The sequence below is a fragment of the Micropterus salmoides genome, unplaced genomic scaffold (genome assembly GCF_014851395.1).
Source record: "Micropterus salmoides isolate LMB-PRFRI ecotype aquatic unplaced genomic scaffold, ASM1485139v1 Ms_hic_scaffold_13, whole genome shotgun sequence".
Classification (NCBI taxonomy): domain Eukaryota; kingdom Metazoa; phylum Chordata; class Actinopteri; order Centrarchiformes; family Centrarchidae; genus Micropterus; species Micropterus salmoides.
In genome coordinates, this window is record NW_024040374.1 from 11,147,044 (window position 1) to 11,170,303 (window position 23,260).

The following is a 23,260-nucleotide window of genomic DNA, read 5'->3' on the forward strand; positions in this document are numbered from 1 at the left end:
ACTTGCGTTAACAGTTTGTATTTCCTTCAACTTGCTTTTGTCACAGTTTTGGTTTAAAGCAGAAATAACCCTCCTGCTATTCTGTGGAAATATCAAAACCTTATTGATTGACAATATGCAAAAATCTCAGTTCGTAAAACCATCTGAATACTGGTGAGATTTAAGTTTGTTTAAACCTTAGTTTGATATCAGAAAAGGTACAAATTACTTCTCTCTTTGCTTCGAGGTTGCAACTAATGATTATTTTCATTATCTGACGATTATTTCCTCTATAAATCAATCGTCTAATCTATGAAATATAAAAACATTTTAGCTTGAAACATGACTGAAACGATTAATCAACCGTTTTCTTAGAATCTACTAATGGATCAAACGATTAATAAGTTTCAGCTCGATTTTGCAGGTCTTCCACCAGAATCAAATACATCCACAACCAAATACAAACATCCAGGACAACCACTGTATCCTTAAAACATTTATTTTTGTAATAATTTGTCCTTTTTTTCTTTTTGCGTAAGTGCAAAAAATGCACCCAAAAGAGCCACCTGAGGGAAGTCTACATCTTTAAATAAAAAAACAAGCAAGGTGTACATTTATAGTACAAAATTCTCTTTTTAAAAAATTGCACAGTTTGTGTATAATATATATATATTCATAATCTCCATTTTAAACAAACTTTAAAGGCTCAGAAAGTAAACAAAATTCACCAAATGAAAAATAAAAACATTTTTCCCTAGAATTTAAAGCTGAGGAAACTTGAGACCCTGTTTTCATTTGTGTCCACCATAAATATACATATTTATATGCAAGTCTCTTTACATATAGTCTCTGTGCTAGTGTTTGTCCAGACAATCAAAATTATTGCAAAGTAGTTCATTTCTACTATAAAACATGGGGTGGGGGGGTGGGGGATAAAAGCTTCTTTCTGCTGAAGGTTCCTTAAGTTATGCAAAAAAAAAAATTTAAAAAAAAAACCCCTGGGTTTCTTTACACCCTTTTGAATTTACTGGAATCCCTGCTTTCACAAAGGTTTCTGTTACACAAACTGTGTGCATTCAACATTCCCACAGAACAATCCAGAACTCCAGTTTTGCTTTTTAGCGAGAACACACATTTCCCTGACTTCTTTTTTTGTTTGTTTTTGTACTTTACACAGCGGCGTTGCCCCAAGGTGGTGGTCAGCGTCGATAAGGGTGGAAGCCCTGTACGTTGTGATTCTGCCCTCTGCCAAACGCAGTGGCGGCAGGCTGGGGGGCGGCGGAGGGTTGTGCCGTCGGAGCCCCGTACGTGGCTGTCGGCTGGTTGGGGTCTGCGAAGCTGTGGCCGAAGGCTGTCAGGTCTTGCCCGTACCCTGAGGAGGACAACAGAGGGGATAACAGAAAGGACAGGGGCCACAGAGAGACAAGGATATTAATGGCAGGTTCACCAGAAGGTCTTAGGGAGAAGCCTTAACTGCTTTAAAAGTAAAATGTTAAGGGAAAATCCACCCCCTTACCCTGATATTATGCAGTGCAATTATTATGTTTAGTTAAATTTTAAAATTTTTGGTGAACAACAATAGTGCTGTGAAACTCTACTGCAGCTGTTGTTAAGTGTTGGTACGTCACATCAAAATGATTCTCATAATCACGCTGCCTTCTTGTTCAAATTTTACCAATTTTGTCACAGGATCTACTTTATCACCAGCCTTTAATACCCATTAATGTTTTACCTGATAACTGCTAGATTAGATACATTTAATAGGCTTATCTGCAGTTTTTTATACCATTTTCTGTAATTACATCTTGACTAAATCTAAAAAAAAAATCAAAGATTTATTTCTAATTATTGTTTGTTTGTCTTAGGGATCTGAGATGTGTTTGGGAGAAAGTGCTGTAAAAAATGAACACCACCACCAAACAACTAAAATGGACCAAGCAATAAAATGTGCACTCTGAACAATAGTTTAAAAGGTTTCATGGTGGATTTTTCCTCTAGATTCAAATACTATATTCCTTCAATGTGCCCTTTAGTGTTGAAAGTTATTGTGTAACAATGTTAAAATGTATAGAGACAAAAATGACAATTTCAGGTGGATTTAATTGTTTACATTTAATCATTTAAAATGGGCTTCATTGAGGAAAACAATCTCTAGATTCCCTTGATGATAGAATAGATGTTCTTCTATTCAGACACTGGATGGCACCACCTCCCTGCAAACAGACATGGGAACCAAAGTGACACCCAGGGAAGGAAACTAATCTGCCTGAAAAAAATGGCTAGTGCAACCCAAAATCAAGTGGCCACTGTCCAGGCCAAATGGCCTTTACCTTGAAATAAAGTGGTTTTTGGTAGAACATGAAAACCACTTGCAGCCAAATCTTTCCAGCATCTTGCTAGTGACTGGTTATTTTCCTGCCCTGGTAACTTCCAGTTAGCACTGATTTCTATAAGTCACCAATACATACTAGAGTGGGGAGCTTTATAAATAACTGGAATGGACAGACAAGAGATAGAAAGACAGAAAGAAAGAAAAAAAGGGGGTAAAGTTAGAAAATACAGCACATTTCTTTTGGGATGCTTAAAGTGCTCCATGAATGGAAGAAAAAAAAAGAAATCTGAAGAACGGAGCGGCACAAACAGGACCGCCCGACAGAAGAATCTGAGAGAAACTGGAAATTTAGTGGCATCATGTCCTTTAAATGTTCTTTCCTTTCTCACTCCTTTTACTATAATGTGGAAACAGTACATGTGGAAAAAACAACAGGTGAATGGACTGCTGATGCATAGGGTACATAGGCTGATAACTGAACCATGAACACATTTTCTGACAATTAGATCATCCTTTTATAATCAGCAAAGCAATGCAGACAGAGAGACTGGACAAAAAAGGAGTACATGGTTGGTCTTGGTATAGTAAAGCTACAGCCGCTGAGGGAGATGATGTGCTTAGAGCTCTGAATGCCACACTTCAATGTAGATTTTTTTCAAATCCACTCAGATGACAGAGTTGCTGGCTGTGTTTTACTATACTAGAGTACACGCAGTAATTTGTATTTACATGCAAAATGTACATGCAAAATACAAAACAGAGCAAAAGGAAAGCAGAAAAGAACCAGGTTGCAGCTCTATACAACACTACAGTACTGAACAAATGCTACTTTTGTGGTTGGAGAAGACGATGCTGGCACCTACCTGCACTATATCCTCCCTGCTCATCCTGACCATAACTGTGAGAAGGACGCGTTGGTCCGTAGGCAGAGGGGTCCTGAGGGTAGTTACCCAAGCCTATCAGGGAGACGAGGAGACCAGGTTGACTGAACCCAGATACTGCTGGCCGACTACTTTATATTGTTCCCCCCTTACTGAGTTAACAGAGCTGTACATGTATACTCATTTACTGCATCTGCACTATGCTTGGAGAGGCATCACTGCTCAGCTTCATCTGGAAGTCAAAACAAAATTGAGTTTGAGTGTGTGAGCTATCTGTTAGCACGCCTGACGTTTTATCATGCCAGCCTGGTCTCATGAAATTTTGTGAAATGTGCATGATATGCTAAGATGCAAATAACGTGAGAAATGTTTTCCTACCAAGAATATATTATTAGAAGGAGGCAACTAGAAACAGGAACTACAACAACCGTGCCAGTGGTTTTGCATGTCGTACTCCATACAATAAGACTTTGTATATATGTCACGTTGTTGCCAAACATTGTCCAGAGACTGCCACACGTTTCTAGATTGATCACCTATCTTCCAAGACACTACTGGCTTCAGTTCATTTCAACAAGATGTGGCAATCAACTTGAAACTTGAAGCAACGACCACATTCAACACTTTGAGTTCTGAGTAGCATGGCATCAAAACCACTGCTAAGAGAAAGCTCAACATCCCAAAATTGCCAAAAAGAACTCCTATGAGCTATATTGTTGAAAAACAAAGATCTAATCCATAAAACAAACAAAGGCAGAACTCAAAAGGACAATGTGAAGTTTCTTGCATTAAAATAAGTTGCTCTTTGGTAGTTAATTCTCAAATTTGTTGAATGCAAATGAGTTTCAAGTTTTAGTTTACTGTCGTAAAAGTAAAGCCAGTGCCTTCCTGGAAGGTGGGAATCATTAAAAATATATGGTATGCGTTAGAAAATGATTGGCATTGAATTACATATTGAGTTAAAACATGCAAAACCACTGGTTTGAGCTTTCCTTTAACCAGACGAACACTACATAAGCCAAACTTAACCTTAACTGAAATCAAACTCACTTTATTTGTCTGACCTCAACCATTTATCAGTCCTACACAGGTGAAAATATCATATCCAGTCCCTGCTATAGTCACATACACCTTATCCTTCAGTGCTTCTGATTTTCTGCTCATTTCACAAAAACGCTGCAAGATTCTGTTGCTACTGCAGATTTTGATTACTGGTCTAAGTGCCTGAACAGACAGCAGACACTAAATGCAAAAAGCTGGATGGAAGATAAGCACAAGCAGGAAACACTGAACAAGATGCGCACCTGTCATGACTGACAGCATTCACATGACTACTTTAAATGTAGATCCAGTGTAAAGCAGCTGTAAGCCAAGTCAGAAGAAAAATACCAGCCAGCCAAAAAACTAAATGTAGCCTCTGAATGAACATCTGACTCTTAACAGACTGTGTGCTTATGTGACTTAATGGGTAAATTTTGTGAATGAAGGCTGAGCTTGTTCCTTTTCCACAGCTTCTGGTTAGTTTCCACAGTATCGCGGTTCTTGATTTTAGTTCAGAGCTGAAAATCTCCAGCATGTCACCGGCGAAGCTATCCCCTAAATGTTTTAAATCCCAGAAATTAATAAGGCACATAATTTTCTTAATCTGACCCTGGAGGGGCTTGATTAAATGTCTGATTTTCAAGTCCCTACACGCTCAAATCTGGCTGAACCCATGTTCAACGTTAGACTAGAGTAACAGTCTAGCTAAAAGACCATAAAGACACTAAGCAAATCCTACAGACACATTAGTCAAAACACTACTCGCTAGGACTAACTAATATCTGCATGTATCTACAGGCAGAAGTGCAAAGTTCACATTTTGCAGACAAGCATGCAAAGCTCCAGAGTGATAAATTGATGGACATGTTGAACAATTTTTGATAGGTAGCTTGGCAGGTTGGACATGCTTGATTCCAGAAATAAGGTTTCATGGGCATTAATATTGTCATGCTGGTGCTCTTCTATGGCAATTTGTGCCAAGACCAGGAAAAGAAGCCAGCACAGTCATCAACAGGGAGGAAGAGGAGGATGTGTAGGAGGGAGTAATTAAAAAGTAGGAATATTTGAATCAAGTCAAATGTCTAGTACAGTCGGTCAGGAGAAGGTTGCACTCCCTTGAACATAAAAATAAAATTAAAATGCAAAACAAAAACAACAAAAATAAACATTGCAAGGCAGGATGATCTAATTCAAACCTACCGAGACCTACCAATCGTTTTACCAATCCAACGGCCCAGCTGCAAAACTTGACAGATATTACTGCTGAAGACTCCTGGATATGGTGAAACTTCAGCAGCATCTTCACGGCAGAGCCAGAGGGGTTCATGTATGCAAGAAGCATGTATGCATGTGTAGCTGTTCAAGCTAAATGGTACCAAGAGCAAGTTCCTGCTTGTCTAAGGGCTGTAGATTCGCACTTAAATGAGCTGTAGTTGCATCCAATAAAATATCCAGGGAGATGGGGGGAGGCCCGAGGGGTGAACACAAATTAAATGGGAGAGAAAAGGGCAGCAAGCTGCTTAATGCACAATGCTTTTCTTACCATACTGGCTATAGGGGAAGTCAGGCTGCCCAGTGGGAGCTTTGCTTAAGTCCTGAGTTGGTGTGGTGGCGGGAGCAAAGCCTAGTGTTGCTGTTCCTGGAGTGTTGGGAGGAGGAGGAACCTGTGGAGCATACTGGTCTGCTTGGGGTGTGCCGAAACTGTAACCTGTTGGACAGTAATAAGATAATTTCTGTGACTTTTACCTAATGATCATTTCCTAGTGTTGCTTTATCACAGATGGAACATTATGTATGAGTACAGAGGTCTCAGACCAGATGACCCTGGTCAAACCTCAGTGTTTGTGTCCCTGAGTAAAACACAAAATCTCTTCCACAAGTTCAGTCTTCAGTCACAAAATCTAGTTGACCACACCGTACCATCATACAAAAAACACTACAACGTACTTGCCAAGGTATTAATTTTTCTCCAATAAATCTCTTCTCATTTTAGGCTGTAAGAACACAAGTCTTTTGCAAATATCAGCTGCCAGATCAAATTCTGCCAACACACTTATAAACGGACCATTTTGGGCTTCCTTCTCCCTGGTTTTAGCTTGGTACTTCTGCTAACAGGTTTAACTGGTGGAAGGTAAAAACAAGCAACATTTCAAAAAATGCTGAATATGTGCGAGTCACACTGTCCATCTCTGATAAGGTGGAGGTTCCTCCCTGACAACAGCAAAGCTGCCTGGAAAGTCTGATATAGATTCACTTAAAAGGTATAATATATAATATACACCCATTTTAATTTATAGAAAAGTTGATGATCTAAATGTAGTTTGTGAGGCGTTTGCTCGCTGAAGAAGGAAACTTGTAGAGATAAAAATGTGAAAACAGAATTTAGACACAGCTGATTATCTATGACCTTAGTCAGAAATCAATATCGGTTTTTAGAAACTCCTTATCTCCACCTAATTCTGTGTTACCATTATATATGCTATATTACCTGTAAGCACTTTGGTGTTGTTTTGACATCACTACAAAGGGTTGTAATGAGCGAATGTATCAGTATTACTGACCAAACTGAGGTGCTGTGCTGTAGCCCTGCTGAGGGTAGCCCTGAGGTGCAGCAAAGCCACCCGCCGGGGTCGTGACCAGGAATGCGTTGAAAGGTGACGGAGGCTGTGTGGGGGTTCCACGACCTGCCGGTAACGGAGGTCCATACCCGCCTACTCCAACACAGAACAGATCTATTTTATAGAAACGTTTTTATATAAATAGAAGTACAAAGGCAATAACAACATTTTTAGTTTGTCATACTCTTGTTAAAACATCTGAATAACAAATATACACTTGGTAAATAAATGGTTTTGCAAAACACAATCTGAAACTGAATGAAACTGAAGTATCTTCTGTGTGAGCACAGGGACGACACTGCAGTGAGCGTTGCAGGTTGACCCGGAGGTGGTGATATGAAACCGAGCCTGACCAATAGCAGGGGGAGGCTGGAATCTATTCAAGGCTGCCATCTGTCTCAAGCAGCAAATTATCAGCAGCCTCAGCCATTATGAATCAGTGATAACACGTGCTGTTAACTGTCATCAGCCTATTGGCCACACAAGAGTGCAAGCTCATTTCTGTGACACAAGCTCTTCAGGACAAGCACATGATCACATGGCAAAGACAAAATCTATCTGCAATTTGATGGATTTCAAGCTACGCAACATACAGAAAATAACTAATTTGCTAACATGTTAAGAAAAGGCAGGATATTACATTCTGTGTGTTGTCAAGAGGAGATCAAACACCTACCTATGGGTTGGCCAGTAGTCGACACCCACACTCCTTCAGGAAGAGAAAAAAATAATCCAACTTTAGACTGATGACAATACCGTTGCCTGATTCACAGAATTCAGTTTAATATTGAAACTGTCAGTGTAAGCAATGAATAGATGGACACGGTTAATGTTAAAACAGAGGGTTTAACACATTTAAACAGTTACTACTGGGTTTTCCTCTGAGCAGTGAGCCTCATTCGCTCTGCTCTGGGACTTGTTCCCACTCACCCTGTGGCCCATAAGCCTGCTGCCAGCCCTGGGCAGGCTGTGTTGTCCAACCATTAGCTGCACTCAAGATGCCCCTGGGTGCCCACTGGCCTGGGCCAAGCTGGCCAGGAGCTTTGCTGTCACGAGGTTCGGCCTTCTTTACTTCCACCTGGACAAAGGACAAGGAGGGCACATTTGGCAACACCAGTATAAGGTCCATGAAGTCCCTCACCTAGACAGACCTGTCCTACCACTTATTATTTAATCTCAACATTTAGGGCCAGTTTGAAATCTTTGTTTATTAGAATGAGGGGTTGTTGTTAATTAATATTACAGTGTAGCCAGGAGAGATGTACAGCTATGTGTCTCAGGTACTAATTATCAAGCGGGAATTTCACAGTGGCCAAAAATAATTTGCAAAGATACACATTTTTTAAATGCATCATCTTCAGATCACAGGCTCTTAAGGTGTACCTGAGAAACACAGATTTATTACTATAAATCCTCAAATGAATTGCCCTATATATGATAAAGACATCTAAGGGAAGGTCATGACTTACCTTTCTCCAGCTAACGCTTATAAAGAATCTCATTTTTATTTTATTTGGAATAAGTTTTAGGGGGGGAAATGGATGTAGAGAAAAAATTGTATCTCAGTTCTAACAGAATATACAAGTTAAACATGCAGATAGTACAAATAAACAAGTCTTTTCAGTCAATCTAAAACTGAATCTTCATACTGTGTCAAAGGTGAGAAAGAATGTTTTTTTAATTGAGTACAAGTGATTAATACACTTTGACCCCAATATGTCAAATTGCTGCTTCTTTACACAACCAAAACCTCAGAAATCAGAAAGGTAACTTCAAGTTTCTTTTTGATAATACATATATTTTAATAATAAACAACACTTGTTTGTGAATTACTGCATTGTTAACACTCAGAAACTTAAATTTGACTTTTATGTATAGTCATCATCCATCGCTGTTACAGTTTAATGCCTTGGGTCAAATATAAATTTACTGCCCCAATAACAGAACTTTGCTTCCTGTAACTAGGCAAAGATACCAGCAGTTAACCAGAGCAAAGAAACAGGCTGAGACTAAGGGGGAGCCAACCAGAAATAGACTGAGGGGTTGAGTTATTGGGGTCACCTTGCAGGAGGAAAACGAATCGCAAATTCCTCCCAGCTTTAAGGTGTTGCCACCTTCCCCAGCCTCCCCTCTTCCTTCTCTGTCGACCTAATTACATGCACATGTTTCCGGCAGCGGCCCCGCTGCCGCCGGCAGCTACCTGAGCATTTTCTCCCGTGGGCATCACAGCTACGAGTGATGGATACCATGACTTCTGCACAGTCCCCAACAGCAGAACTGGGATTTGTTCCACAGTTTGATGTGCTCCAATTTCTAATTTTGTAACTCATATCTCCCAACCTCCCTCAAGTCCCTGCGTAAGGTAATGTCAAGTCAAGAACAATGGATTAAGTTGAGCCTTGATTCATGCTGGAAACCAGGGCAATGTCAAGGGGGGAGGGTCTAGCTAGAGAGTATACAGGTTGGGCAGAATCATTTATCCAAGGAAATGAGATTCAGATCATCTTTTTAATGGAATAATCTGTGACATTTCAAAAAAAAAAGTCTTGTCAATATTATTGATGAACATAATAAAAATCCACATTAAGCTTTTACATAGTTTTTTTTTTTTTTTCACAAAACAACCTATCTGGCAACTCTCTTCTGGGGGAAAAAATTAATTGGCAGAAAATAACAGTTTTTCTTTTATAGTCTGTTTACAATAAACATCCCAGGTTCAACTCCAGCCAGAGACCTAAGTCGCATGTCATTCCCCAGCTCTCTCTTTCCCCTTATTTCCTGTCATCTCTCTATTGTCCACTCTCTAATAAAAGCACTTAAAGCACCAAAAATACTTTAAAAAATCCTCATGATTTAACAAAAGAGTGTTCCACCTACTCAGTCTTCAACAAGACAGAATCCCAATAAGAAAATACGCTGAAGTGCTGCTCTCACTAGCAAAAAATGGATGCTGCTTTAAGGTTGTCAATACGAGTTTTAAACCTTAAATACTGTAAATGGGAAAATATACGCGACGGTCTTCAGAGTGTCAAGTATCACAGACTGACCTTCAAAGCCCACATTTACGCATGAGCCATGTAAAGATCAAAGACAGAAACATGTGATGATATGACGTGACAGTGGATATAACTGCACTGTGTTTGACTGTGGTCATTTTCTTTCGCCCACAAATCATTACTGTCGGCATGGAGGGCAGAAAGAGGGCTCTCTCTTCTGGTATCTCTGTACAGTGGTTTAAAAGCTGCTAATTACAAAATGTCGATTCAGGAAAAGGGGGGTTGTTAATAAATGAAGAGCTTTAAAAGTACATTTAAAACCCAAGTGTCAAGAGCAATCCCAGCTAGACATATACCAAGTGGTACTTTATTTTACTACAGTACTAACATTTTTTGTTTTGTTTTGTTTTGCTCAGCTGAGGTGCCAGGTGGGTGGTGTTTGCCACATGCAATCAAACAACAGAAGGAATGCCAGAAGGTTAGGAGGTGTGCTCGAATATGTAACACCGCTGTGAATTTATTGTTTTTACCCGGATGGACAGCTTACCTGACACTATCTGAATTGTCTTTGTGCAGTAAACCCCATCCATCTGGTGCACACTAAGTTAAAACAAACGCTAAAAAGTGACATACAAATATTACTGTGCGACGCATGTCTCATCCTAAGCAGCAGCGAGAACTGCCATTTGTTAGAGAACTGAAAGACACAGTATGGAGATTCTTCAACTGAGGTCACTGAGTTGAGCTTTTTCTTTAAATTTTCAAAAAAGGAAAGAAAAAAAAAAAGAAGAAATTATGTAGACGTGTAAGTGACCTGCCAACAAAATATCAGAAAAACAAAAGAAACAGAACAGTTTGGACCAATCCTTTAGGTGATATATATTCAGAGAATTTCTTTGATCTTTGAAGGCTCGACTTTATCGTTTTGGGGGGTTTTTTATATCAAAAACCAGACAAATTCATGTAACTTTAATACAATCTAATGCACTTAAAACATCCTAAAGGAGTGGTCAGTTTAAACAAAGCCTTGGGCGACAATAGAAACTTCATTATAACAGCATTTGCGCATGTGTTTATTAAATGAATAAATATAATTTTAAGATGTTAACGGCTAACTTTGTGCTGCATGATGCTGCGGTCCTTAATGTGAAGCTACTGGAAAATGAGCTCTAACTGATAAAATAGCATTACAGTATAATTCTCACTCTGTCGCCCAAGCCTCTGTTTGATCTTAAGGGAAAAATAAAACTACAACTACACACTTTTTTGCCCATGATGTCGTGAAAATGCATGTTGACAGCCTGGTCCACTGATTGTTCGGCCTCGAAAGTAATAAATCCAAAACCTAGCCAACGACCAAGAGTGAATCAAGGTAGCAGGGGGGTTGTGACAACACAAGATGAACAGTATTGGGCTTCAGCAGAGTGAGGATCCGTCAAGACTGAGCAAGAGGCTCCTGGGGTTCGGATGATGTTGCAGACTTGCAGAACAACACAAATCCAAGACTAAAGCCTGGGGGATTGAAGGAAACTTTTCTCTTTACTGTGTAGTGAAATAATTTGTGAAGATAACGACACAGGACTGCTTAACTACTAAACATGAAGGCTGATGAGCATAGCATTTGATTTAATGTGAAATGTCACATAAAAAAAAAGGTCAATTAAGTCCATCTTCCACCCTATAACATTGATAAATGCCAATCAACCAATACTACATTTTGTTACTTCATGCCGTTTCATCCAAACCCCACCTTGATCTGTCCCTTGGTATATTGCTGTGGAGCACACACTCGCAGCAGCCATTGTTAATGCATCACAAAAATATGGAGAAACACAAACTGTAGAATGCCTAAAGCTTTCTCCAAGCTTTCCCAAATTCAGTGTTTTACTTTTGAGTCAGCCAGGATAAGCCTAAAATGGACAATTAAAATATTGCTCACAACGGTAACACAAAGATATAGGCCATAACTGATTTCCTCAAAGTGGTGAGTTGCTGATTTTGATCAAGCATTTTCATGGGGGATATACAAAGTTCATCAACAAGACAGGTCCAACATTTTGGCCACCAGCTGCTCACTAAACTATTTCATCTAGAACATAACTTTTCAGAGCGTCAGCAGGCCGCAGCGCACTATAGTGATCTACTTTCAATTTGATTAACTTTCAGCCATGGCAGAATTGGGTTGTGTGCACAACTCTACTTGGGGACCTAACCTGAATCCAATTAAAAGTCCTACGAGACAACTGAGATTTCAGAGACCTCAGTACCATGCCCAGCATTCCCAAGCCTCATGATCTATTGCTATTAATAACATCTGTCAATGACCCGTCCTTAATCTAAATTTAAATCCAAGTTGACACATTAAAGAGTTTGACATGTCTTGGTTATAGTTGAAATTTTAAAGACTTGTTACTGAAATCAGATATCAATGACCGATGTGTTGCATGTCAAAAATATGAAAATAAAACTTACTGTGGACTGACTTTCACTCAGACTAATAGATGTAGGGCTGGGAAATAATTTGATATTATTATTTGTACTGTAACAACGCTGATGATCGATTAGTCAAATCAACAGAAAATTCAAAGACAACAATTTTGATAATTGAATACTTATTTAAGTAATTTTTTATGCAAGAATTACAATGATTCACTGGTTTATGCTTCTTATATATATATATATATATATAAATATAAATATATATATATATATATATTTTATTATATGCTTTTTTGTCACTATTTGCTGACATTTATTTCTCCAAACAATTAATCTATTAATCTTGGGAATAATTGGTAGCTTAATCAATAATGAAAATGATCATTAATCACAGCCCTATTCATTTAATATCTCTATAATAATGTTCTGATTATAGTATAGAAGATACTAACCAAGCATTTGATTTAAAGTGGTGGGATTGTGTAGCAGGTCTATTTTAAGATATTGGTCTGAAACCATTATATTGTTTAGCACCCATCTTACATTTAAAAAATAACCACCCCTTAGAGGATGCTACTTTCAATCAACTACACATTGATTTATGAATGAAAACTTCTGACTGCTACTAAACTATCGCTCAAATAACCTGGAAGCAAAACCAAAACAAACTCCTTCTCTATAATTACATAGAAACTTTGATGCAACTCTGTATACATCCCATTTTGACCAAGTAAAAAATTTGGGTTGCTTTTACATTTGGCCTGTACCTCTGTGCTACCAGTCAATGCACAGTAACCTAAAGGAGAAAAGACAAATCTTAAGAGACACCGTTAATCACATTCAAACCATTCACAAGGAGAAGGGGGACAGAAGAAAGAAAAATAGAAAGGGCTTACTTACAAAAATACTTAACTTTCTACATTATGGGAAAACACATACTATGCCATTTAAGATACATGTATCAGTTACGTCTAAATCGAGGTAAAGAAAACTTATTCCAATGTTGAAAGACTAATGGTATTAGTAAAAGAAACTGTTTACACTATTAAAGATTATGTAATGGTGGTTACTGGTGCAATACATCATGTTAAATTCCAATGACAAACTATTCTGGGTTTCTCCCAATAGAGAATGAATTGGTGCTTTGAAGGGAGAGCAGTAGTACATGTTGTGGGTCAGTGGCCGCTGCATCACTGCTATGTAGGACAAATGCAGATGAAACAGCTGTGACTGTAACTCAGAGGGCAGAGTCTGACACAAACACTGCTGGTGGCGTGGGGTCTGATTCCCAGCGAGGCCATCCATGCTAAAAGTGCCATACATTTATGATTAACTGGACAAACTCTTGCAATTTTAAAGGTCTATTTTTTCTAAAGTCAGGAAATGGGTTAGAGAGAATTTTGAAATAGCGATTCCATTGTTCTAGTGATAACAATGTAAAATTCACCTTCAGCGTTCAGGCTCAAACTGTGCTTAATATGCCAGTTGCATATATATATATATATATATATATATATATCTCTAGTAGCTGTACTGCATTTATTGTGGCTACTTTGACGACTAAATGACATCTTTTCTTCATTTTATCTTTGATGGTTTAGCTTAAAATACATTTTTGTCAAACTTCATTTTAAAGATTGATCAATTAGTCCATCTAATTCTGCTTATGAATAAATTAAACAAATTTTTTAAGCAAACATGGAAAAATATTCAATGAAGATGGACAAAACAAGCAAGTTAGAGGTTTGAGAGAATTGTGACAGACATTTTTTTCTAACATTTTTGAGATCAAAAATGTAATTGAATAAGGGAAAAGAAAAGATGATTCAATAATTGAAATAAGTAACTATTTGAATGTGGTGCAACATCTTGTTTACATATGTCTAGTTATCCAAAGTAGTGGGAACAAAACAAACAGCAGAAAGGAGCTAAAACATTTAGTTTATCACCAGCTTACGCCACAATTTTTTTTAAGGGCGGATTTGTCCTTTAAAGGTTGGGTTCAACCGTCAGTTCAAGTCTGTCTTGAAACAACAGAAACACTGAAACTGTGTCCTGTCTCCTGTTCATATCGGTCATTACAAGATCCTTTTCTAAATGTGGTTCCAGTATAAGAGATGACTTAGTTACAGTCTAAAAAGACTTCCACTTTGGATGACACCCATTTGATTTGACTTTTACTCAGGCTACTGAAGCCTCGTATTGGCTTCAAATAAAGTGAGGACTTTGTATCTTGTCCCCTCTCTTTTACACTGGAAACATGTTAGGAAGGGATCACTGAAAGGGCAATATGAACACGAGGAATAATTACACCGAGCAGAAACTACTGTTTTAAGACAGACTTGAAAAACGTGAACCACTCCTTTAACTCATCAGATGCTTCTGGACCTAGAAATTCTTTATACAAATTTCACTGAGCTGTTTGACACAGGCAAATGTTCCTCAGAGTTTTCCAAATATTTACGAGGGCCCTCTGTGCAACATTAACTGGGATAATAAATGCTAATGTAGTAATGATAATCCCGGTAACAAAATTAAATAAATAATAAATCCAGGCAACCTTAAGGTGCTTTTGAGGATGAGCATTTTTACTATTTCCGCCCTTATGAAGACTCTGAAGTCGAAACCGGTCTGTTTTCACCAGTATTCTGGACTAAAAGCTTTTAAGGTGTCCTTGCTCTGCCTGACAGTGCCTAATGAACACATTATATTTAACGGAGAATAAACGTGTCTGTGGACATGCCTGTGTGGTATCACAAGGTCATAAAGGACACTGCATCAGTCCAAATCAGAGCCTGCGATTTCCTCATGTTAGATTTGAGCATGTGACAAAGGCTGAGATGTGGTTTTAAAGGGGACATATTATATTATGTGGACAAATTACATATAACAAATCTATAACCATTACATAAACTGAAGGTGCTGCCTTAATGCCTGTTAAAGAATTTAATGTATTTGACAGGAGAGCAGTTTACTTCGCATCTCAGTAAGCTTTTCATTTCAACTCTAGAAATGTCAAGTTGCGCTTGCTCTTGGTGGGAATTGTTGGGTTTCTGTAAATAACATCACAGAGTACGGTCTAGACCTACTCTTTTATGAAAAGCGCTCTGAGATAACTGTTGTTGTGATTTGGTGCTATATAAATTAAATTGAATTGAATTAAATTGCTTTCCATTTGATGTTCGCTCTGGTGACTTGGTATGAGGTTTTATTTAACATGCTCTTGAGTTTTATTGTATGTCCTGTACCTGTTATGGGTGACAGTGTTTAAACTGAATTGAATATCTGGGGCTGAATGGGCTTTTTCTCTTTGGGCCGGAATAGTTTGTCATGAGATTTAAGATGGTAAGGTATGGAGAGGGGAGAAAAAAAACGGGATCAGCTTTTACCTCGGGGCCTCTGCTTCTCCGCATCATAGATCATTACCACCTCTGTGACCTTGAATGGGACAAAGGGAAACAGTGGCTCCATTTAGAAAACCAGACAGGGTCCATTCTTAGTCCAATTAAATATTCTGCCTCAATTTGGACAAATAATTAATTGTCCTATCCCATCCCACTAAATTTATTTTTTTAATACTGTAGTGTTGACCCTGTTCAATGTCACATCCATTTAAGCAGTCTTAATGACGATTTGAACTGACTTGCATTATGCACATGGCAATACTCACCACTCCGAATCTATTGAAATAGTCCCTGAGTTCAGGCTCTCCGCAGTTATGGGGGATTCCACCTACAAATATCTTCTTTGATTTATTGCTATCGGCTTTGCTGCCCTTCTGAAAGAAAACAGGGAGTGTATGGATTTCAATGTCTGTTAAAGGATCAGTCTGGGAAGGGGCCAGTTAGCCATCATCTATTCAGACAGTGCAGAAGAAATTAGGTTCTCCTCTTGCCCTGGGGTATAATTCTTAACATGTCATGTCAATGCAAACACTAGTCTCCACAGATCAGAGAGCACGGCTCCCTCCACTTACTCACAACCACTAAGCATTTCACCACTGCTGTGCACTGCACTCACGCTGTAAAGGCTAGAGGCTGCTTACAATAATGATTTTTAACAATTACATCTTCTGCTTTGTTAGTAAAACATTCAGTAGCAGCTACATGACTTGAAGCCAATGAAAGGCAACGGGCCTCATTTATAAAAGCTCCTGACTTACAATCTACACTTGCAGCCAAATAATGTGACTTGTTTTATTGATATAAAATGCACTATAACTCTAATATTCGCTGCCCAAAGGGACAAAATGACTATATAGTTCTGCAGTGGGTTGATATCATTGTTGATCGACCCACAAATTACCCAAGTTGGTGCAGAGATTTCTGCCTTTCATAAAAACCACTGCTGAAAGCAATTTTCTGTACCACACCAGCCTACTTGTCTCTAAAGCTACCCGTGTTTTCTCAGTTTTATTCAACGAGGGAGGACAGTTATAAGAACAACATATTTCTGCTAAAAAAAACTTCTACATTCCAAAAAGGTTATACAAAAATTTAAAAGTTATTATAATTCCTACATTTTGCATGGTGATACAGGCCTATGATCTCTTCATGGGCTTTGTTTGCTGCAAGCTAAGATGTCCATTAATATGCACTGTCCCTTTTAAATAAATAAAATCAGGGAAAATGTGACCTTATTATGTGTCAATCTCAGGCTAGTCTAAGCTGTACCAGATATCTAATGATATTGTTTCTTTCCCTTGTTCACAAACAGAGATCAATACAAGTCATACAATAAGTTAATGCTTCTGTGATTTATCAAACCACAAAACTAATGTCTAGCATTCTCAAACGTATAAAGGTTGTACACTGTGAACATTAAAAAAAAAAATATATATATATATATCACTCTTTCTGTAGAAGGAAAAAAAAAAAAAAAGAGATTTAGGTCAAAGTCAGAGTGTTTTTATAAATGAAGCTGTCTCCTCATGGCCCATGATAAGAAACTAGAGTCCCACCTCAGGAGGAGGGAATGAAGAGTCTTATTCCAGCAGAAAAAACTAACCTAGCCTCCCCAGTAGAAATCAGATTCCTCTTACCCAGCCTTCCTTGGTTCGAGACTTTTCAGGTTGCATTCCTCTGGGAGTGCATGGCTTTGGGTCAATCTGACAGCAGAAAGAGAGAAAACGTTTGACACAAGGCACCTTCAAATGTTCTTCTTCACAGAATCCATTACAGTATGTTGCCTCGACTCACACAACAGTGTAACAGTCACATTATTTTGAATATGTGGCCAATAAAATTTTATGCCCTTCTCCAACTCCGTCAACAGAACAAACGAGGCAATATGTCATTTATGGGGTACGGAAGAATTAATGCAAAGGGGAAAGACAGATCAGCATGGTTCTTGTCAGCCATCAAGAAAAATCCTGGTTTAACCACCATTTTTGCTAATCTGACTTTAAACAGGTAAATCTTGTTGGGCAAACAAATTTTCAAGCCTGGATTATCTGTACTAATGTCTGCAGGCAGGTAAAACCAAAGTAAAACTGTACTTCTCCTTGAATTGAACTTCTAACTACTTTGAATGATGAAATACGGCTTGAGGTTTTTCCACATTGCTCACACAAAGCGCTGGCAGATTACTCGAGTTGATTTGACTACCTCCTCCTTTGAGTTAAAATACTCACATTTCTTCCATCAAGATTATGCGGCTTTGTCTCCAGCACTGTCCGTACACAATTGGGGTCTTTGAATTTGACAAAGCCGAAGCCTCGCGACTGATTTGTAGTTTTGTCCTTCATGATGACACAATCTACTACTTCCCCATACTGTGAGAAGTAGTTTCTCAGTGTCTCTGAAAAAAGAAAGAAAGAAATGACAGCACAGAACAGTACAGCAATAATGCAAATGTGGCAATATAATTTGAAGGTATAACTCAGTCCAGTTTGCCTCCTGAACACAAAGAAGTGTAGTCATGATTTATAGAACTCATGCTTTCATTATGATAAATGATGCTAAAAAATATCCTCAGCACTTCAACCTGCACTAAACTGGGACCAAAACAGGTGTGGAATAAAAACACAAGCACCACTCCATAAAATTACACAGTGAACACCACAAGTCATTCAGTGACCTTAATTTTGTCTTTATGGAGGAATATTGGGAATTGTACCAATTTTTTTTATACAAACATAAAAACATGGCAGTCATTTATTAGCGCTCCTAAAGGGCTAACAAAGCATTGCCCCACTGTCATGTTACATAGCACCAAAATGTACATCCTGTAACGCCCGCACATGCCCACAGAAGCAAGGCGTGCAAGTTTGAACAGTTTGACTCACTTTGGAGAGGGATATTGTAATTGCTTTTCTCATTGCTGGGAAGCCCTAAGGCATCGCCAGGGAAACCGGCTCAGAGTTACACAGCACTGCCGCTCGGATCTTAATGTTAACAGTACTGTTAACACAACGCACGCCCTTGTGCAAAGTTACACAATGGCCAACCAAGCATGAGCCAGTAAAGGGCTTAAGATGAGCCAGACCATCGCTGGGCTGGTCTGAATGAGAAAACAATGTATACGCGCGCCCAACTGTATAATGTAGACTACCACCAATGCAGACCTGATCATCTGTAATTATGCAATGTTATAAAGGGGGAAGGTATCAAAAATTACAATGACATATTCCAAACACAGGAACGGTGGATTAATAAAGAGGAACAGAGATCACAAGTAGACTCAACCAACACTGTCTGGAAGATTTTGCATGAAGGGCGGATTTGTCCTTTACACTGTAAACTAGAGATTCTAAAAATGTATTTCACATTTCTATTACTTTGTCTACATATACAATGATATTCATATAATATCAATATCGTGATTCAACATTATATAAATATTATTTTCTATGAGTGGGGACACACTGTCCAGTCCATATCATCATATCAGTATTACCATACAACACTTGATATCACCAGAAATTAAATCGTTACTTGAACAGTGTGACATAAAGGCTACATACTAATCGAAGTTTGACAGGTGTCAATACAATGCTGAAGTTAATGTAGTGATTACAAAACAACGCTTTCAATACTTTATATCAAAATAGCATGCTTACATTCATACATTCACCTTAGTGAATATAAGCATGTTATTTCACAAAACTCAACCAGGCTTCTGAAATGCATCAGTGATCATATCAAAGAATTAATAACCAAGACTGTCTCCATCTGCTACCATCATAGCCATGTAAGTAATGACTTTGTCACACGCCCTTATTTTAATTATTATATAAAAGCACAAATTGACATATGCAATATATCAGATCCTTACATCAAAATTATTTATATTAAGGCAGGAGTAAAAATACTAGGATTTATATTTTAATAATATTACCCTGCTATACTCTGTAAGAGTTTATTCAACTTTGATCCAAGAGTCCTAACAAGCTACCAGCCAGATCCTCCAGTCTGACCACAAAGTGGCTGAGCTTTCACAGGTTAAACAGTGTGACTTACCTTGTGTGGTACTCCAGTCCAATCCACCCACAAAAAGTTTCCTGAAAAGAGCAGATAAATTACCATTTAGTCAGTCATTGATCATCAATTTGAGTCAGAGTAAATGATTTACTAATTTACAGGCAGCCACATACAAAATGCATTATAACAACCACGGGAGAATTTTGCCTTTAACGACTAAAAGCAGAGACGTCTTGGTGGAGAAGATTGAAAGCAGTTACAGAGCCATAAAAAACGGTACAGCTGACTAAACAGCCAAGTGCACAGATATTACACAACATGAGGCAACACTGCCACTAAAGCTGGTGCAGCTGAGGGAGATGTACAGGCAGCTCCAGTTAAAATGCCCGTGTTTCATGTGACTCATGTAAAGGTCCAGTCCTGGCCGTGGATGTCACTTTGGTCTTCTAATACTGAACGCAACGGCCTCGACAATAACAGTCTTTTTATGAACCTCCTGCCACGTAAGTTATCCCGGGACAGAGCCATAGCCTTTAGCAAGCTAACAACACTCGGCTGAAGAACTGACTCAAGAAGCTGCAGCAGCTACTGTCTACCCCCGGCACCAGCCTCCACCGCTGAAACCCCCAGTGTTTTCCAGTCAGTGCGGAGCGGCAGCTCGGCTCCCTGCATGCGGACAAGTGAACTCTGATGCTGGTTGTACAACTGGAAGTTTAACGGCAGTTTAAGCAGCACTAACGTTACCATCAAAAAAGCAACGCGTTCACTAGTATTTGATCAAGAATGTAACGTTGTTTAGATGTTGTGATAAAAGTGGAAGGTTACTGCAGACGAGGATGCTCCATCCACCAGCAGTGCCCGCTAAATGTCCTCGCATTGGCGAAGTGAAGAAGAGGAGACTTTCGCTTCGCTGGCAAGCGTTAGCAAAGCTAGTTAGCTCAGCTGCTTCGTGCTAATTGAAAACAGCACTGAAATAACTAACTACACTTTTACACATTCCTTTGACAATATAAGTGGCAGCACTCCAGCCAAACATGGTCTATATTTCCGTAAGCAATAACAATAACAACTGAGCTACTTTGATGACTACTTTCACTTTTTCGCCGTCTTTACTCAGGCCAGCGATCTCGCTAAGTTACTAAAGCTAGCTTACCTTGCTAGCTAACGTTAGCTGTCAAATGACAGCTTGACAGAGAGCAGCTAACTATAAGTTATAATGCAGTTTACAGTTGAACGCATCCGCAAAGGAAGGCTTTGTTAAATGGACCTTACCCGACTTCATCTCCGACTAAATTGTTGTTCATTTCTGTGGCTAAAGTGGGGGACTGTAGGAGCTGTGACCGGCTTATTGCTTCAGTGCTGCCCCTCTCAGACTGAGAGCGGAGGAAGGTCACTCCGCTTTTTGGTTCAAACTGTTCTGCGCAATGACGACGCTGCAGGGGGCAGCGGCCTTTAAAGGAACATTACACCCAACCAGCCCGCACTATTTTTATCTATTCCACAGACAGCTGTGGCTAAATACTCTAAAACTGGAGGTCTTTTTATTTGATATTAAATTCATTAAGCATTACAACAGCAAATGGCTTTTAGAAGGAAAGTCCTACAACAATACATAATAACTACTAAGATAAGATAATAAGATACCACTGTCCAAAATGATGTTGCTTCAACCTTTTCAGATTTCAAGTTGCAACTTTTACTATAATTCTATAAAATGTACAAAAAATCCTTTATATATATTTATATCTATATATATGTTAATGTTAATATACATAAAAATATATATTGACATTATTATTTGTCATGGAATAAGTGAAGACATTTAAGATTAAAAAAAAATTTTGCTGTTCAAAGTGATTTTTTTATGTTCAAGGAGTCTGATTCTTGTGTCTGAACAATTACAGACAGGTTTGAGAAAATCTTACGCATGTGTTAGGGCTTTAGGAAGTTATAATATGAGGCTATACTGTTAGCATGACGTTACCCTTAAACTGCTGGATGACACAATTTTGTTAAAATGGCAGTGATTGGGTAATTTGAACTGAAAGACCTGGGGAAAGTTGAGACAGATAACCCAACAGGAAGTCAGCCATTTTGGATTTAATGGTCATGGCTGTGTTCGAAACGGAAGGCAGTTGACTCGCTGCCTCGATACCGTAACAGACAGCTGCCTCAGAAGGAATCACTTTCAAGTGAAGGGAGCATCGTTTACATTAGTTTTGAAAAGCCTTCTAGGGCAGCACATACAGCAAGGTGTGACGTCAGCACGCCGTCTTGATTTCTGTGGCATCTGTTAGCTGTTTGGCTTTTCAATAGCTAGTTACCTGATGCTAAGGCTAGCGTCTCTTCTGACAGACAGAAGAGATGCTAGCCAAACAGCTAACAGACGCCACAGAAATCATACTGAACAAACTTGGTTGATTACAGTCACGGGCTAATATGATAGTTCAGTGTGTAGTTCTTGCTAGAAGCTAGAAAACTACTAAAAACTTTTAAAAACATATATTTGTATACAAAGTCGGCTTGTTTGTCCGCCATCTTGACCATTTTTCAAAAGCTCCGGCGGCCACAGCCGCGCTACTTTATAGGTAATAGTCAACATCAAGTCACCATCGATGCTGCCCTCAAAACTGACCGTTATTGGGGCAGCTTGAAGGCATCTCAGGAGATGAACTGCACTAGATGCATCTGCACCAAACTTTACGTGCTTGATAACTGCCCGAACACATCTACATGTTCAGTTATAGTCGTAGTGTGAAGTGCTATGTAGCGCCACAAAGGGGACACAGGAAGTGATGATTAACACATTTATGCAGCGTCCAAAGCCCATGGCAAATTTATTGTCACACCGGCAGAGCTCCAGTATCTGCAAGGCGGCCGCCTCACACCTTGACGCACTACACATGCGAGGGCCCGCCCAATGCTGTTTGCAGCTTTAACTTTACATTGCATTCTTATGCATCATCGAAATGATGTGACATTATGCATTTTAGACCAGAAACCATCATGTCATGCTTCTATAATGGAAGACAGACAGGCTTCAACTCCTATTGTGGGTTTGGACAGAGTAGTGGGAGAGGTACAAAAATGGGAAGTCCATTCATCAGGTGGATGGGACATGACGATAAACAGGATGACTTTAAAGCGATACATTCATATGAAACAACTAGGAGACATAGCTGCAATGTTTCACTGTCTAAGTGCAATTGAATGTTTGGACCTGGCGTTTGAGTTTGCACAATGAAATGACAAAATAACTCTTGGCTCAACTTACCCCTCGGTGGGGACAAGTTGAGCCAAGAGTCCACTTTTTTTGGAAAGCTATATTTTGAGAACAGTTTATTTTAAATCCAAATTGATCACTCCCAGGGATGCACCACATGCTAAATTATATGTACATATTTTAGTTGGAGACATTACTTTCATGTCCTCACTTTGAAAACATCTCAAGTAAAAACTGGCTCAACTCACCCCGCTCTCCCCTATACACATAACAATCAATATACAATTAACATTCTATGTTTAAATATTTACACACTATATACAATAAATA

At 38.9% G+C, this 23,260-nt stretch overlaps 1 protein-coding gene and 1 long non-coding RNA gene across 8 annotated transcripts; one reads left to right on the forward strand and one right to left on the reverse strand.

Annotated features, from left to right (window-relative positions):
- The first annotated feature begins 19 nt into the window (after nt 1–19).
- On the forward strand, nt 20–1,946 carry LOC119900509. The gene is made up of 2 exons (XR_005444067.1): nt 20–153; nt 1,157–1,946. It is a non-coding gene; the product is annotated as an uncharacterized LOC119900509 (long non-coding RNA).
- dazap1 (DAZ associated protein 1) lies at nt 463–21,124 on the reverse strand. 7 transcript variants are annotated; one of them, XM_038715525.1, is made up of 13 exons: nt 20,980–21,124; nt 19,747–19,787; nt 17,919–18,085; nt 17,328–17,393; nt 15,957–16,064; nt 15,676–15,724; nt 11,110–11,192; nt 7,782–7,929; nt 7,528–7,560; nt 6,795–6,965; nt 5,777–5,941; nt 3,175–3,267; nt 463–1,351 (listed from the first exon to the last, which is right to left on the reverse strand). In XM_038715525.1, the coding sequence occupies exons 1-13, from the start codon at nt 21,009–21,011 to the stop codon at nt 1,179–1,181; spliced, it is 1,329 nt and encodes a 442-aa protein (XP_038571453.1). In that variant the 5' UTR covers nt 21,012–21,124; the 3' UTR covers nt 463–1,178. The 7 variants fall into 7 exon arrangements, with proteins under 7 accessions (XP_038571453.1, XP_038571454.1, XP_038571448.1 ...); XM_038715526.1 differs by having other exon boundaries at nt 6,795–6,944; nt 20,980–21,123; XM_038715520.1 differs by having other exon boundaries at nt 15,957–16,061; nt 20,980–21,114.
- Between the last annotated feature and the right edge of the window lie 2,136 nt (nt 21,125–23,260).